Raw genomic sequence first — 14751 nt, 5'->3', positions numbered from 1 at the left:
TGCCTCCCTCCATACGGCCTCAGACACAGTGTCATAAGGAGAAACGCCTGTGTGAACACTATTTCCTGGCTCTGCCCTTCAGACTACAGTGCGTGGAGCATCCAGGTGAAAGAAGGGTGTGCCCTTTAGGCCCAAGCATCTGTCTTAAAGCTTCTGGTGCTCATTTGCAATGCCCCTCAGTCCCCACTCATGGATCTGAAGGGAGGGGTTGACAGTGGCCTCAGGTCATCCTGAGAAGTGACAATCTAGATGTGGCCTATCTTTGGGTAGCCCGGAAGAAAGATACCCTGCCTGGCAGGTTGCTGCCCACTCCCACCTTCACCGTCTGTTGCCTTACCTGGTGACCTTGTTAGGAGGCAGCTTGAGCGGGTCCAGCAACTGGAGTTCATGGCTCTGAGATTCTGGTGCTGCCTGTGGAGGGACTGTACTATGCAGAGTGAGGTTGGGCCAGGATGACCAGGCATGGCAGCAGAAGACACACCGAACCTTCTGGAATACCCATGAGGAATCCCTGAGGCAGAGCCCATCCAATTTGTTCTTGATTTTCAGTCCCTAAATAAGGTGCATTACAAATGGCCATCTTTGGGAAGAAAGGAGTTCCTGAACTGGCCAGAGTCCTAGGGTGAGGAGCCACCCCCTCAACCAGCCAGTCTAATGTCTGAATAGGGATACTGAAGTGTCAGGTGACTCAGAGACCTGCACAAGGCTGCTGGGCCAGGCCCGAACCTTTTGTGGAGGGGAGGGAAGAGTTGGCCTGCCCAGAGCAGACAGATGCAGACTGTGGAGGAAAAATGCTGTGTTTATCCCATGTGCCCAGCGTGGAGCTCACAATCCCCACTCGGGGACCTGTGTGTAAACCAGCTGTTCTGCATGTGAGTTCTGCACCCAGCAGGTCACTTGGGGGGCATTCATGTAGGAGCATGTCGTAAACACACTGTCCTCCATTTGAGCCGTCTGCCCTGGTTCTGGGGAGCCACGCCAGGAGCCAGCAGTGTCTGTGTGGAGGCTCTTGGGGTGTTAGGATGGGTGGGCTGAAATGAAATGTTTATTCTTTGATTTGGTGACATAGTTATTTTTCTCTGTTCCAGGAGTATTGGAAGAAGCAGAATTTTATAATATCACCTCACTAATAAAACTGGTTAAGGACAAAATTAGAGAACGAGACAGTAAAACATCACAGGTAAGCCCATTGACTAGAAGCTTGTGCTCATAGGCACGTATGTGTGACTCCTCCCCCTTCCCTTTTCCCTGTCCAAGGGCAGCTGGTCAGCCTCCTCATGAGGCTTTGGGATCTGGCTGTCCTATCTTGGTGACCATCTTCCTCTGCAATCATCCTAGCATCTAATGGCACCGTGGCAGGCATAAAGGGTGAATTCAACAAGCCCTGTCCAGCCTATCCTTAGGACTTCCCACTCCAGTGGGAAGGGACAGACAGCTGCTGGCGTAGAAAGTCAAGTCCAGTGTGGATGAGGAGGCGGCGGGGAACAGCAAGCCCCTGGGGGGAGTGAGTGTGGGCATTCAGGGCACTAAAGTGCAAACGGCCTGCGGGCTGCGTGCTTGCCCATTCAGAGGACCTGTGTGCGGGGTGGGGGAGAAGTAGGGAGCACTGGTTTTGAGCTGGGGGCAGGTGGTGGATGCAGGGGTCTTACAGACCTATGCCAGTGCAGTGAGAACTCAGCTTTATTGGGAAAGAAGGGCTTGTTTGGTTCTCTTTGTGCTGCTTGTGTGCCTGGTGGTGCCGGAACCAGCATAGCCACGCTGCCGCCCATTAGGCCAGTGCTGTTTGAAGTGGCCTGCGTCTGGCACCTCCAAGAAGGGAGGTGCCAAAGAATCTAAGGATTAGTCTTCGTTGATGTGCCAGCTCTGCGCTGAGAGCACAGCACTGAGCCCGAGTCCAGTGAGTTCAGCTCCTTGGGGAGGATGCCATGAAGCGGACCATCCCTCAGAGCTGCTGTTTTATCCGGGGATTCTTGGTCCACTTAAAACCCTTTTGTACACCTCCCCCAGCTCCCAGGGGCGCTGGCAAACCCTGAGCCAGAGCTCTTGACCTTTGTGGAGAGGCTCACTGACAGCCTGGCCTCCCAGAGTGGCTGCTCAAGGACCCGGCCTGGGAAGGGGCCTATTGCAGTGACAGCCTAGGAGGCTGGGGCCACCACCCTGATGGCTCCTATCCCTCCTGTGGGAGCCAGCAGGGCGCAGACATGTCCATGAGCTCGCTGATCCTCTGCAGACAGTTCGCCTCCCCCTTCCAGCAGCCCCACTTGATGAGTCGTGCAACCTGGTCTGGCACAGTTTGTGTCCTCACTCTTCCTTTGCATAGTGGCATAGTGAAGGCAGAAGAGACCCTTGTTACAGGGCCGTTGTGAGGATTGGAGGGCTCAGGCTGTGTAGTACGCTAGTGTCACTCACAGTCTTACAAATGAAAGCGGTTTCCGGCTGTGACCCTGTCATTTGAGTGTCACTGGTGAGTCACTGCCTTAACATTAGAGTACATCCTGGTGCTCCCGCAGCCCCTTTCCTGTGGTTGCAGATGTGTTAGGTGTGGTGGCCACCTTGTTCTGCTGCAGTAGCAGCTCCATGAGGGCAGGCCTCCCCCGCAGGGGCTCTTGGCACCAGACACCGTGCCTGGAATGGAGCTCAGGGAAGGTGGGTGGGGGCTGGGTCAAAAGACACATCAATTTTTTTGGAAGCCCAGTCAGTCCAAGGGAGGGCCCGTGTCTGAAAGCTTTGCTGGGAGCAGGGCCAGGTTGGTCCTGCGTCACTCTTAGGCCTCCCTGCCCGTCCTGCCCCAGCTGGTGGATTCAGGGACTTGGTGTGGCTCCCTGGTGGAACAGGTCCCTCGTGGGCGTCCTCGTGTGTTCACTGCTAGACACAGGTGCTCTTGGCATTTCAGGAACATGACTCACTTTACTTTGGAATTTAGAAATAGAAATGTATTTGGAGCAGACGAGGGAGCAGAAAACAGCAGCTGTTCCAGCCTGTTTGTTTTGTTTCAGTGTATGTGTTTGGGGCTGCCTTTGGCATCGTGACCTGAGCCTGAGAAGTAGGAGGACACGTCAGCCTCACCAGGCCTCCCGTTGGGCTGTCCCAAGATTCAGCAACTTGAGCAAGGTTGCTGGACTAGGGCAGGAGCAGCGTGGGGCCCATCTTACCTGTGGCCCTTGTTCTTGCAGGTGCCGGTGAAACACGTGTACCGTGTGCTTCAGTGTCAGGAGGAAGAGCTCACACAAATGGTGTCCACCATGTCTGATGGCTGGAAGTTTGAACAGGTGAAGGCGCCTCTGCCACTCCCTCGCAGGCTGGGTTGGTGTGAGTCTGTTGATTACAATGGTCCCACCTGGGTCCTTAGGGCTGCTGGCCCCAGGGACCAGTACGCAATAAGGCATCGAGCACCTGTGGATTCTGAAAACATGGTTTACTGGCAGCCTGTTGCCGTGGTGTTTGGGTAGGGAGGGTGGGGCTGTTCTTAGAGCACCTCCCCCCTCCCACTTCCTCTCTATTAATTCTGTAGTTATTCTTCTTGCTCTGTCTCATTCTTTTGGGGGGACTATTCTCTGAGTTTCTGTCTGGCATCCACTGTGTGTGTGGTTGACTCCTGACCACGTCCTGGCCTGGCCCTGCTTCCGTGTCCCCCCTCATGTCTGCCCTGCCCCTCCTGTGCTGGCTGAGCAGACGGACCTCTGGCTCTTTCTGTGCTGGGGGTGGTGCATATGCCCTTCCAGGTGGGGCTGCTCTGCAGCCTGCAGCCCCTTTCTTGGTCTTGATTGGAAAGATGTTGCTGGTACATGTACACTTCCCTCTACTCTGCTCTTGCCACAGGCTGGGGCTGATGGGACAGCGTGTGAGTCCTCTTCCCTGCCCGTGCTCCCTCCCTGAAGCTCTATATACTGCTCTTGTCCTGAGCAGCTGCACTTGGTGCCTGTGGCTTTGGAACATGTCAAGGGTGTTCTCTGAGTGGCCAGCACTGTCCTACCAGTTTGTCATTGCTATCCACTGTTTCAGGCAGAGACTCTGAGGTTTGGGCTTGTGACACTATTTGGCTCCCAGGCCAGCTACTAGTTGTGAAAGGTGGATACTGGCGCTGTGACTCTAGCCCCAGGTAGTGACTGCCGCCCTCAGTAGGCCCCCTCTGGCCTCTGGGAGTTTCCTCTGTTGCTAGCTTCCACTCGGGGCAGATTCTGTCCATAGTGAGTGGTGCTCCCCAGGGAGAATATGGGAAATTACATGGTCACCCCAGCATCCCTCCTAATAAAGTCCACCCCTGTTCTTTGGGTCTTTTGAAATAATGGATTGCATTGTAAAGCACTTGGAGTCCCCTTAAATTGTCACTAAACACAAGTACAGTCAGCATGTGTGTCCCTCCCTCCACCCTGGGAGCAGCCACCAGGGCTGCTCTGTGAGTCCCTGTTCTGATGGCATTGCAGCTTGTTCTGCCCTGCCCTTGCCCTGGGGGGTCCGGGCAAGGGCCTGTGGTCTGTGTGTGTTTCTCATACCTCATGAGTCCCTCCGGAGACTCACGAAGGAACAGCAGTCTCCTGCCAGCCCTCGTGTTGTCCCTTGGTGTGCTCCTGAGCAAGGGCTAGAGAGGCGGGAGCTGCAATTACCAGTTCAGGATCAGTGAACCGGGTCACCCTCAGGTGGAGCTCAACACCTCTCTGGCTTGTGCTGGGAGGGAGACAGCACCTCCTGCCTTTTGCATGGGTGTCTTCCTCCACATGACCAGCTTCAGGACTTTGTCCTTAGTTCTTATGAGTGGGTCCTCAATCCATTGAAAAGAGCTGGGTCCTCTATTCTCAAGTCTTTCCACACCCTTTGCCTGGTTTTCCCCCTGGGGACATGGTTCATGCCAGCAAAAGCCCAGAACCAGAGTCATGTTTTTGTTTAAAGAGAAGTGCTTTACCCTCAGTAGGGGCTCGACCTGCTGCAAGGGACGTGGGGTCAAAGCCCAGGTCCAGCAAGGTGTCAGGACTGAACCCAGGGTCACCCAGCGGTCAGTGACAAGGGCAGAACGAGGTTCTAAGCGAGGTTTGGAAGAGGCTTGAATGCCTCGTGAGAACATGCCTCCAGCAGATCCAGTTATGAGTGACTACACCCCCACCGCCCTGTCTGTGTCTGGGGCTAGGCACCACTGTGGTCCAAAGGCGGCAGGGCCCATCTCCTGAGGAGCAGCTGTGAACCTAGAACAGACTTGCAGAAGCACAGGGAGAACGTGTCTGCCCCTTTTTGTGTGGGCCCCTGTGCTTTCTCCTCCTCTGGCTATGTTGGCCTCACCACTCCAAATGTCCCTCACCTGGCTGTGCGCACCACCTCCACCTCAGCCTTCCCACATGCTCGTACCCAGAGCTCCCTCCTGCTCCTGGCCTCTCACGAGCGGAGATCCATACTTAGGGAGGCCAGAGATGGAGGGGCCTTCCAGGTGTTCATTGGCTCGATTATTATGCCATTGATGGTCTTACTACAATTTAGTGGTTTTCTTCAGATTAACTGTGCATTTAAAATTACAGAAGCCCTTGGTGGCCCTGGGGTAGGCAGGGCAGGCTGGCCCTCGGCCCCGCATGGTTGTGGTGCTGAGTGGGAAGCCCACGGAGATGGCTCACACAGACTGAGACTGAGGCATACAGAAGCCACAGCTTCCCAGCATCCATCTCTGAGATTCAGGCAGCTCTATCCTCTGTGGCCCTCCTCAGCCAGCCTTCCCTCCCGCTACCAGAGTGTAGTCCTTCTCCGTCAGTGGCCCCAGGGGAGGAAGGGTCTATCTTGGCTTCTGGGAGGGTCTGGTGGCTGCAGTGAGAAGCAGAACGTTTGGGAGCTTATCCTCATGTGCTCATGTGTATGCACGCACATGTGTGTGCTCTGGGCCTTGTGTTATGGGAACCCCTGGTGTGCTGGATGTCCCAGTTCTGCTGCCTGCCTGAGCGGACCAACTCTGATCACGATGCCCCCACCCTCTGTCCTCTGCACCCGACTTGGCATTGTGCTCCCTTCTCCTTGTGGTCAATCACATCTCGAGGGCCCAGAGAGCTGAAAGCAGCAGAGTCCTGCAGAGAAGGCCTGTCTCGCATGCAGTGTATGTGGGTGGTGGTGTTGCAGGTGTGGGTGTGGTGTATGTGCCCCAGTATGGATGTGTTGGGACTTTATTTTCCCTAAGTTTACTAGAAACCTCTTGGCTGAAATCTGTCCCTTAATCTCTCCGAGTGTTGGCTGTCTCTGCCATGGATTTTCGCAGGTTGGAACTTCCTTCGTTGGGGGTGGCCTGGTCCTGAGCCGGGTGTGTACGTGGCTCTGCCCACATCACACCTGCCTTCTCTCCTCCCAGCTGGTCAGCATCGGCTCTTCCTACAACTATGGCAGTGAAGACCAGGCCGAGTTCCTCTGTGTGGTCTCCAAGGAGCTACACAACTCCCCCTATGGTACGACCAGCGAGCCCAGCGAGAAAGCCAAGGTAAGTGACTCTGGGCCAGTGGGCAGGCAGCAGCCGTGGGTACTCTGGCCTCCTGCCAGAAGAGGGTGTTTGTGTGGGTGGAGGATGCCCTTCATAGGGTTGGGTTTTTCCTCAGAGCTTTATTGTTTCTTGCTGTGCTCATCACACTCCCAGCTGTGCAGGCTCCCTGGCGGCTTGCTCACCTGTGCTTCTTGTTTATCATCATATAATTCTTGCGTGCGTGTCAGAAGCAGAGCTCTGTATTGAAGGACATATATTGTCCCACAGGATGTGGGGGGTGGATTAAGGGGTCTTTGGATATAGTGTCCCCAATAGGGCGAGCCCCTATGACTTCTGCAGCCTACACCCTCTGCCATCTCCCTCTTCCAGTGGGCAGAACTGCTCCTGGAAGTGTTGTGACTGTGCTTTTAGGTAATGCCAGTACTGTGGGCTGCTTTCCTGGGGGTTTTGGACTAGGTTGCTGCTGGGAGGGGCACCTGCCTTGGCCACACTCACTGCTAATTGGGAATTGAGTTTGATTTGTACAGGGAGTATGGATCCTGCAGGTTCTGTTATGTTCGAGTCCATGGAGTGTGTCCTTGGTCTGGTACGGGCTAGCCCTTCTGTAAACTGGCATCACTCCTGAGTGCTGGCTCTTCCCTCTGTGGGGAGAGCAATACAGCCAGGGCAAAATTGGAACTGCCATGTCATTTGCTTTTGGGCTAGCCACATGGTAGGGAGCAGTGGCTGGCCTTGCCCAGAGGTAGAAGGTTCTGGTGGCCTCTCCTCTGGGTATATCTCTGAGGTCAGGGATTCCAGGACAGGCAGAACCTAGCATTGGCCTGGGCTGGCTCTGCCTGACAGGACCTCCAGGACTTGGAAGCAGATGGTGGCCGGACAGCCCTGCAACCAGCCCTGAAGAGGATTCAGGGGGTCTGAGCGGCCTTTGCAGAGCCCAGGACAGGATAGTGTGAGGACTGGTGCAGGTTCCTATGGGGCTGGGCAGTAGGCAGGCACGTGGGGCATGAAGAAGTCCCAGGGCCAGCCTGGGGTCGTGCTTCCCGCAGAATCCGGGATGTTAGGTGACCCCACCTCCCTGCAATCCCCCAGCCTCACCAGGAGGCACATCTCTCTAAGCAGTTGTAGGGCCCTTTTGTAAGCTTTTTATTTTTAGAAGCTTTTATTTCTGAACTTAAAAATTTGTCATAGCCAAGCTCACCAGGGCAGCTGCCCTAGCGCATTTCCCTCAGGTGGCCTTTTCACTGCAGAAAAAAATGCATCTGTGCTATGAGGGAACTCCAAGCATGATCCCAGAGCCCTTGGCCATTGAAAATACGGCCCTATTTCTCTCCCTAAAATGCCTGGCTCTGAAGGGCGGTGGCCATAGTGACTTCTAAGCAAGAGCAGCGGCAGGAGCTCCCCAGGATGAGCATGGTTGGGTCCTCTGGAAAGCCGTGGAAAACTGTTGGGGCTGGGTTGAGGATGGTGCTTTGGGGACACCCGTGTGTAGCTTGGTGGTCACAGTGCTACACGTTCTGAGGGCAGTAGGTGTCACTGCTGTGGATCTGCTCACCAGGTGATGGCCTGCAGCACCTGATAGCCTCCCAGTGCTGATGGGTCAGCCTCCCTTCTCAAGGTGGAAGTGACTGGAGAGCAGATGGGATGGGGCTGCTCAGCCAGGGGAAAGGTCCACACGAGAGCTGCTGAGTCCACCACCAGCTGCAAGTTCAGGGACCTCCCCAAGCATTCTCTGATTCCATGGTGTGCTGGAAGGATTCACAGAACCCACCACCCTTAATGCTCATGGTTACAGTTTATTACAGGAAGAATAGAGCGAGGATTCACACACCCCGGGGAGAGCTCATGGGAGCCATGCCAGACTCAGAGCTTCTTTGTGTGTGCTCCTCACGGAGTCCGGATGTGGGGCAGCGTGAGCAGAACATTGCCCACTAGGATGTTCCCTTAGCCTCTGAGTCCAGAGATTTCACTGGGCTTGGTCACACAGATGTGATTGACCAGTGATTGATCACCCAGGTACCTGATGGTAATCGCCAGCCCCCTGGATCCTGCCCCCCAACATTGTTAGACTATCCAGTGTGTCCTGGAGGTCATGATCTCCCAGGGGCCAGGGCAAAAGCCAGAGTTCAGTTTGGGCAAGGTTAAGTTCTTCACTATGAAGGGGAAGAAAACCTGGTACTTGGGGAATGCCAAGGCCCGGGGATGATGGGGGGAGGGAGATGCCTGAGCCCTGGGTCCCTCCATGGTGTGATCTGGGAGTGTGTGTTTGGGGCCCAGGCACCCGAGATGAGGCTACTCTGTGCTTCGCTGCAAAGTGCAGCAGGAGTTCCTGGCTCTGCGTGCCCACCTTCCCTGAGGTTTCTCTGGGCCGCCTTCCCTCTGCAGCCTCCCTGCCTTGCCCTGCACTGATGGTGTCCTCTCTTCTTCTTCCCGTGCTGCGTGGTATCAACCAGAGTGATGAGGAGGAGACGGGTCATGATGGGAGTGACTCAGATTAAATGTAAATGTCCTGGTGAGCTCTGCTGACCCTACAATGGACCCCATACCTTAGTCTCCTTGACCCAGCCCCTTGTCCACTGTCTCTGTCCCATGTGTGTAGTTGACAGAACTTTCCACACTAGATGCCAACTGTGTAGATCTGTAGTAGAGCCAGCTTGTCTGGGAATGAGGCTGTCTGTCTATCCCCTGTAGGAAGCCTGTCTGGGTGGGCTTCAGACCTTGGCTGGGTTGCCTGAGAACCCTGTGTGTCAGGCTTCCTCACTGTGGATGTCAGTGGGCAAGGACAGGGGCTTGTACTTCCTGGGGGCTGGGCCACCCCCAGCCTGCCAGCCTTCCCATCCTGGTGCTGACCCATTAGTTGGGGCTGCGCTACAGAAGGTGGATGCTGGCCCCATGGTGCCCCTGCTCCCCAGGGCCTTGGGCGGGGGATGCTGGTGGAGAGTCTGTGTGGGTCCTCCTTCTGTTAGCCTCCTTAGCCCCCGGGTGCGCCTTGCTTCCCTGTCATATCCTAGTTTTGTCTCACTGCCTGAGCTGATTCCAGGACTCGACTGCTGTTTTCCCCTTGCGGGAACTACCTCGCCTACTCCCTGTCTTGCATACAGGAAGTTAAGGCCCAGAGAGGGCAGGGCGCAGTTTGGGGAGCCCGGCGTCATTCTGGGGCTCCCTGCTCCCACCAGGGCCCCCCTCATGGGCTGAGCCTTGTAAGCTGGGACCCTGGACCTCAGCCCTGGGAAGAGCTCAGAAAGGCACAAGTTACTGAAAAACCAACCTCTGGCCATGAGAAGTGCAGACTGGGCTTTTTTTATACTTTAAGTGGTTGGGATTTTGGGGGTGAGGGTTGTTATATAAGCACATAACATCCTCAGTTTTACCCTTTGACCTGCAAACCCTAAAGTACATATTTACTATTTGACCCTTTAAGAAAATGTTTGCTGAACATGGGTCTGGACCAGCTGTCAGAACCTAGGGACAGGCAGCACGAGCTCCATCTGTCCTTTTAAACTCTCTAGTGCCCACATTAAATAAGCAGAAATAGGGAATTTATGCTGATAATCTTTCTTAATCCACTACATGCAAAAGTGTTGTCATTCCAACCTGAAAAATAATTGAGACACTAAACACTTCTTCACAGTCTCAGATCAGGCGTGTATTTGCATCTGTGGTCCTTCTCGTTTGGGGTGGCCATGTCTTAGTCAGCTCAGCAGCATGCGGGCAGCAGCCCCTTGACTTTAGCCTGCCTGGTGGTGACCAGTGCTAGGAACTGTGATAGGAGCCAGCTGGGCATTGGGGGAGCCTGCGTGAGCTTGGAGGAGCTGTACCTGCTGGTTGGCTGCGGGGCGCTGGCACTAGGCCAGCATCTGAGAGGGACAAGGGGGCTTCTTTCAGCCCCCCTTTCCAGTTACTGATTTTGTATCTGCTGCCCTTCCCACAGCAGCTGGAGCTGCTGTGGTGGCCCTCGCTCAGGTCTGGGCTGTGGGAAGGGTGAGTGTGGGCTGGTCACAGAGCAGCCCCAGAGCCGCCCTGGCCTCCAGATCTGCCTGGGTCTGCCGGGCGGCGGGGTGCTGCTTGTGGTGTGTGGCCTGCCCTGGGCCCTGAAGGAGGTGGCCCAGGTGAGAGCTCTGTCCAGGACAGACGGCACTGTGACTGTCACAGGTCCTGGGAGGGATCTTCTGTTCATGTGAAAAGACGGTTGTTGGGATTCTGCTCTGGCGAGGCCGCCTCTCCTGTGTTAGCTTGTTCCCACGCCATGCTGTAGTTGTGTGGACCATATTGTTTTCGCCACTTAGTCCTGCGAACTCAGAAACTCTCCTGCTGGGCTCCCACAAAGTGAAGGCAACTTCATGGGCCCCCACATGCCCTAGCTTTCCTTGTAAACAGCAAAGATAAGGGGCCAGAAGACCCCCTGGGACTGGGACCAGCACCTTGTGGGCAGAAGGGAACTGCAGGGGCTGACAGGGCCTCAGGGGCTTTCCCAGTGAGCTGGCAAATCCTACTGAATCTAGGGACTTGCCCTTGTCTGGCCTGAGGAGGGGCGTGTAGTCTGGGGCTGTGCTCCCCCAGCACAGTGGAAGGGGTGCCTTGCCTTGCAGGGACTGTAGCCCAGGCTGTCTGAACAGCCCCAGAGCTCTCAGAGACTCAGGGGCACAGGGCTGTGGACCAAGAGGGGTGTGGGGGTGTCAGGGGACAGCTGGAGTAACTCCCAAGAACTTCTGCCTTCTCTTGAGTCACTTGGATGAACCCTAGGTGACTGTGAGGGGTGGCCACCCTGTGTGGGCAGCCTCCCTGGCTGGTGAGTCGGGGGCCAGCAGGACACTTGCTGTGAGCTTGAGATCATCGGTGGCTGCCTGCAGGGCCTTGCTGGAAGGCAGTGACTCTGTCTCTGGCCAGAGCATCAGTGTGGGTCTGGGCCTGGCACGAGCAGGGCTGGCTCCCTTCCAAGGCATATCCTCATGTTGCACCTGGGCATGTGGTGTACTTGAAGCCATGTGTCTCTCAGCTCTGAAATTCAAGTGCAGAAAGCCCCAGGGCAGCTCTCTCTTACACTGCTGATGGGATCCTAGGGAGGGTAATCTTTCAGTATTGGCCTTGGCTAGGGTGGGCCAGGTTGGGACTTGTGGCCTGTCTGCCCGGGTTATCTGATGCTTAATATCAAAATAGCATTATTTGCCAGTTCTGAAGCCCCCCTCTGGGGACAAAGGGTCCCGCTGCCTGGCCCATGTGGGGTTTGACTTTGTAGGCCTTAGCCAGTGCTCACACCTGTCCCAGGAGGCTCCAGGCCTTTAGGAGCTCCCCAGTCCCATTTGGAGGTGGGTGGAATGCACACGTGATTCTAGTGGTGAGAGAAGGGCTGGGGTCGGGTGGAAGGCTGCTCTTGCCAAGATGCCAAAGAAGAGTGGGAGGGAGAGGGGCAGCAGGCTTTTCTGGGCAGGCAGTGGGGTCAAGTATGTGTTCCAGAGAGTCATGTCTGGCTGCAGCAAGGAGGGGCTGGTACTTTTGAAGTGGGCAGTCTAGCCACAGGGAGGCCAAGCACTGTGCAGCGAGACCCCCCGCGCTCAGGCAGGCAGCATGCGGCGAGCTGGTGGGTGTGGGTGTAGGTATAGGGTGGTGGGGCAGTCCTGGGAGCCTAGGGTTCTGGGTAGCATGATTCTGGGTTGTGGGGTGGAGGAGACATGGTTTACAATGGGGCACGAAAGAAGGAAGAGTGGCAGATTGGGATGGGGGCCTCGGGAGTCTTGGGGGCCCCAGTTGTACTTATGTGTCTGCAGCCTAGGATCAAACTAGGCTGGAGAGGGATTTGGGAGTCAGTGCCCATCAGGTGGGCAGTTAATGCCCTGGGTGGGCTCTGGCACCCTTCAAAGGGGAGCAGAAGGTGCCATTGAGGGAGATGCTGCTGGCAGTCCCTGGGGCCTGATAAGGAGCTGTACCTGCTCTGGCTATGCATGTGTGTCTCAGGACTCATGAAGGAAGCTCAGGGAGGCACCCCGTGGAGGTAGGGGGTGTGCCTTTGTGATGTCAGGTTGGATGGAGAATGTGGAGAGCTGGAAGGGCCAGCTCCTTGTGTAAAACCAGGAGATATGAAGGCAGCGCTCCATGGCGAGGGTCAGCTGGGCTGCTCCCCAGCCTGCTGGCAGACTCTGGCTCTGGTGCTGGCTTCCTCAGGCCTCTCTGCTGAGCCATCTGCGGGCTCTGCTCCCTGGAGCAGGGCCCTGGGCTCCAAGGCTGCGTAGCTCCTGCTTCCCTGTACAAGACCCAAGTTCTCATTCTCTGCACTTGACATTTTCAGATTTTGCAAGAACGAGGTTCAAGGATGTGAGGAACACAGTGTTGACAGCTGAAGAGACATTTTACTTTTTCCAAGATGCAACGAACTGCCATGTTGAGGAAGCTCGGCCATGAGAAGAAACCTGCTTTTAACAATTTCTATAGAGATCTGGGTGTGAATCCTTTTTTTGCCTCTGAGGTGGGTGGTGAGAGACATGACCAGCTGTCTAAGGCCAGGCATCCCCCACTAGGAGGAAGCGTGCTGGCCAGGAGGGCATTCCTATAGGGGCCTCCGCTGGTTTTTCCAAGTGCCACACAGGCCTGAGGCAGGATGCTCCTGACCGACCCCTTTAATCACCGGAGACCATTTAAAGGATAGCGTTCTTGGTGCTACATAAACTGTCTGAAATGGGCCCAGGGCCTTGCTGGTAGGGAGCGGACGCAGTGCGGTGGCCCTGGCCTCTGGGCGGCTGCTGGTCACCCACACCGCACCAAGCTCTGGTTCTCGGGTCAGAGTCCTGCCCAGGTGTGGCTGGTTGGTGGTTTCTCACAGCCTTGAGCAGCTTTTGACAGAGCGGCCTCCAGGTGTTCACTGCTTCCCCGGGGCCCTGCCCTAAGGCTGGGCCGGCTCCAGAGCCTTGCTCCCCTGGCCTGGTCTGGCCTGGCTGGAACAGTCAAGGCTTCTCCACTTGTATTTTCCAGGCGAGAGACTTCTGCATCTCTTATTTCCCAGTGTGGATAGACGTTCCCAATGTTTTTACTTTCTAGAAATGCCTAAAAGTGTTGCTGCATTTTGGATTGATCTGTTGTCACTTAAAGGGAGGTGGGAATTGCGACTTGTTCATCCCGCCCACGGCTCATGCGGAACCTGGCGCTCATCAGCGCGTTTGTCTCGCCGGGGGCGGAGGTGTGAGTGGGAGGCCTGTCCATCTGGCTGCCAGAGCTGAAACTCCAGGTCACGTTGAAAATCGGATGTTTACAGCGCATCACAAATATTTCTCTTTCTTGCTGGCTCTTTCGTTTCTTTGTATAACTATGCAGTTCTCTCTGACATTTCCGGGATATTTGAGACTTCACCTGTGGGCTCTGCCCACCTGATGTGACATTGGAGTTACCAGGCTTCCTCTGAAACCCACCGTCCACATGCTTTGAGAACAGACCTTTCCGAGCTGGTTGTGGGGACTGCCAGATACCGGGGAGCCTGGCTTGGACGAGCAGCTCTCTGTTTCCTGACTGTGGGCCTCCCAGGGGAGCTGCACGCCCTGGCCCGGGGGCTGCTGACACGTCGGGCACAGGCTCAGACACGTCCAGTTTCAAATGCTTCCGGAGGCATCTCACCTGTGCCCTCTTCTCCTTTGCCAATAAATAACCTGATTAACCAAGTTCTTCAGCACCTAGGACTTACCTACTCCTTTGTGTAAGGCCTGTTGTATGTTGTCCAATGTTTGGCTTCAGCCATTTAGAGCGACTTTTCTGTGGGGCGCATGTCGCTCTCGGTGACCTGTTCTCCTCACGGGGCCTCGGGTGGAGGGTAGCCCTTGCTGGACTCCGGGTGTTCCTGTGAGGCGCTGCTGGTTGCTTATTGTCATTTAATTTGTGACCTTGACATTTTAGATAGGCTTTTTTTTTTAATTTAAAGATATTAAGACTTAATTCACTAAAATTTATTCTAAGGGGATATTTATACTTTTATACTTTTTTAGGTATCCGTATTTTATCAGCTTACAGTTTAATGCCTAAGTTTCCCCTGAAAATAGCAAATAAAATTGTGTATTTATGAATGAGCAGAGCAACTATTAGTGTCTTAAAATACATGGAAAAGCCCTTGGCGACACTGGGCAGAGTTAGTGGCCAGGGTGGAACTGGCTACCCGTCTGTCTGTCACTGTTCAGGGAGGCCGGCTGGGGGGTTAGCACAGCACACACCCCAGGACCAGGAGATTATCTCTGAGTGACTTTTTGTGAAGTACGATGTCTCACCAAGTTAAGTGTGTCCACCTATTTTGTGTCTTACTCTGGCCAGAAGCATCCACTTCAAGTTCCTTCGTGTCC

At 55.2% G+C, this 14751-nt stretch overlaps 1 protein-coding gene across 2 annotated transcripts in view; it reads left to right on the top strand.

Annotated features, from left to right (window-relative positions):
• KCTD5 (potassium channel tetramerization domain containing 5) overlaps positions 1-14484 on the top strand; it is a 28837-nt gene extending 14353 nt beyond the window's left edge. The window contains exons 3-7 of one of the 2 annotated variants that reach the window (XM_036019992.1): positions 1089-1180; positions 3174-3269; positions 6317-6442; positions 8893-8951; positions 12723-14484. In XM_036019992.1, the coding sequence (XP_035875885.1) occupies positions 1089-1180; positions 3174-3269; positions 6317-6442; positions 8893-8937 (359 nt within the window). In that variant the 3' untranslated portion in view covers positions 8938-8951; positions 12723-14484. The remainder of the gene's footprint in view (positions 1-1088; positions 1181-3173; positions 3270-6316; positions 6443-8892; positions 8952-12722) is intronic. The other variant, XM_028510860.2, reaches the window with a different exon arrangement.
• Positions 14485-14751: the final 267 nt, after the last annotated feature.

Source organism: Phyllostomus discolor, chromosome 3, assembly GCF_004126475.2.
Source record: "Phyllostomus discolor isolate MPI-MPIP mPhyDis1 chromosome 3, mPhyDis1.pri.v3, whole genome shotgun sequence".
In the NCBI taxonomy this organism is placed as follows: Eukaryota; Metazoa; Chordata; class Mammalia; order Chiroptera; family Phyllostomidae; genus Phyllostomus; species Phyllostomus discolor.
The sequence above is the reverse complement of the archived record's forward strand: the minus strand, read 5'-3'. Positions and strand labels throughout refer to the sequence as shown.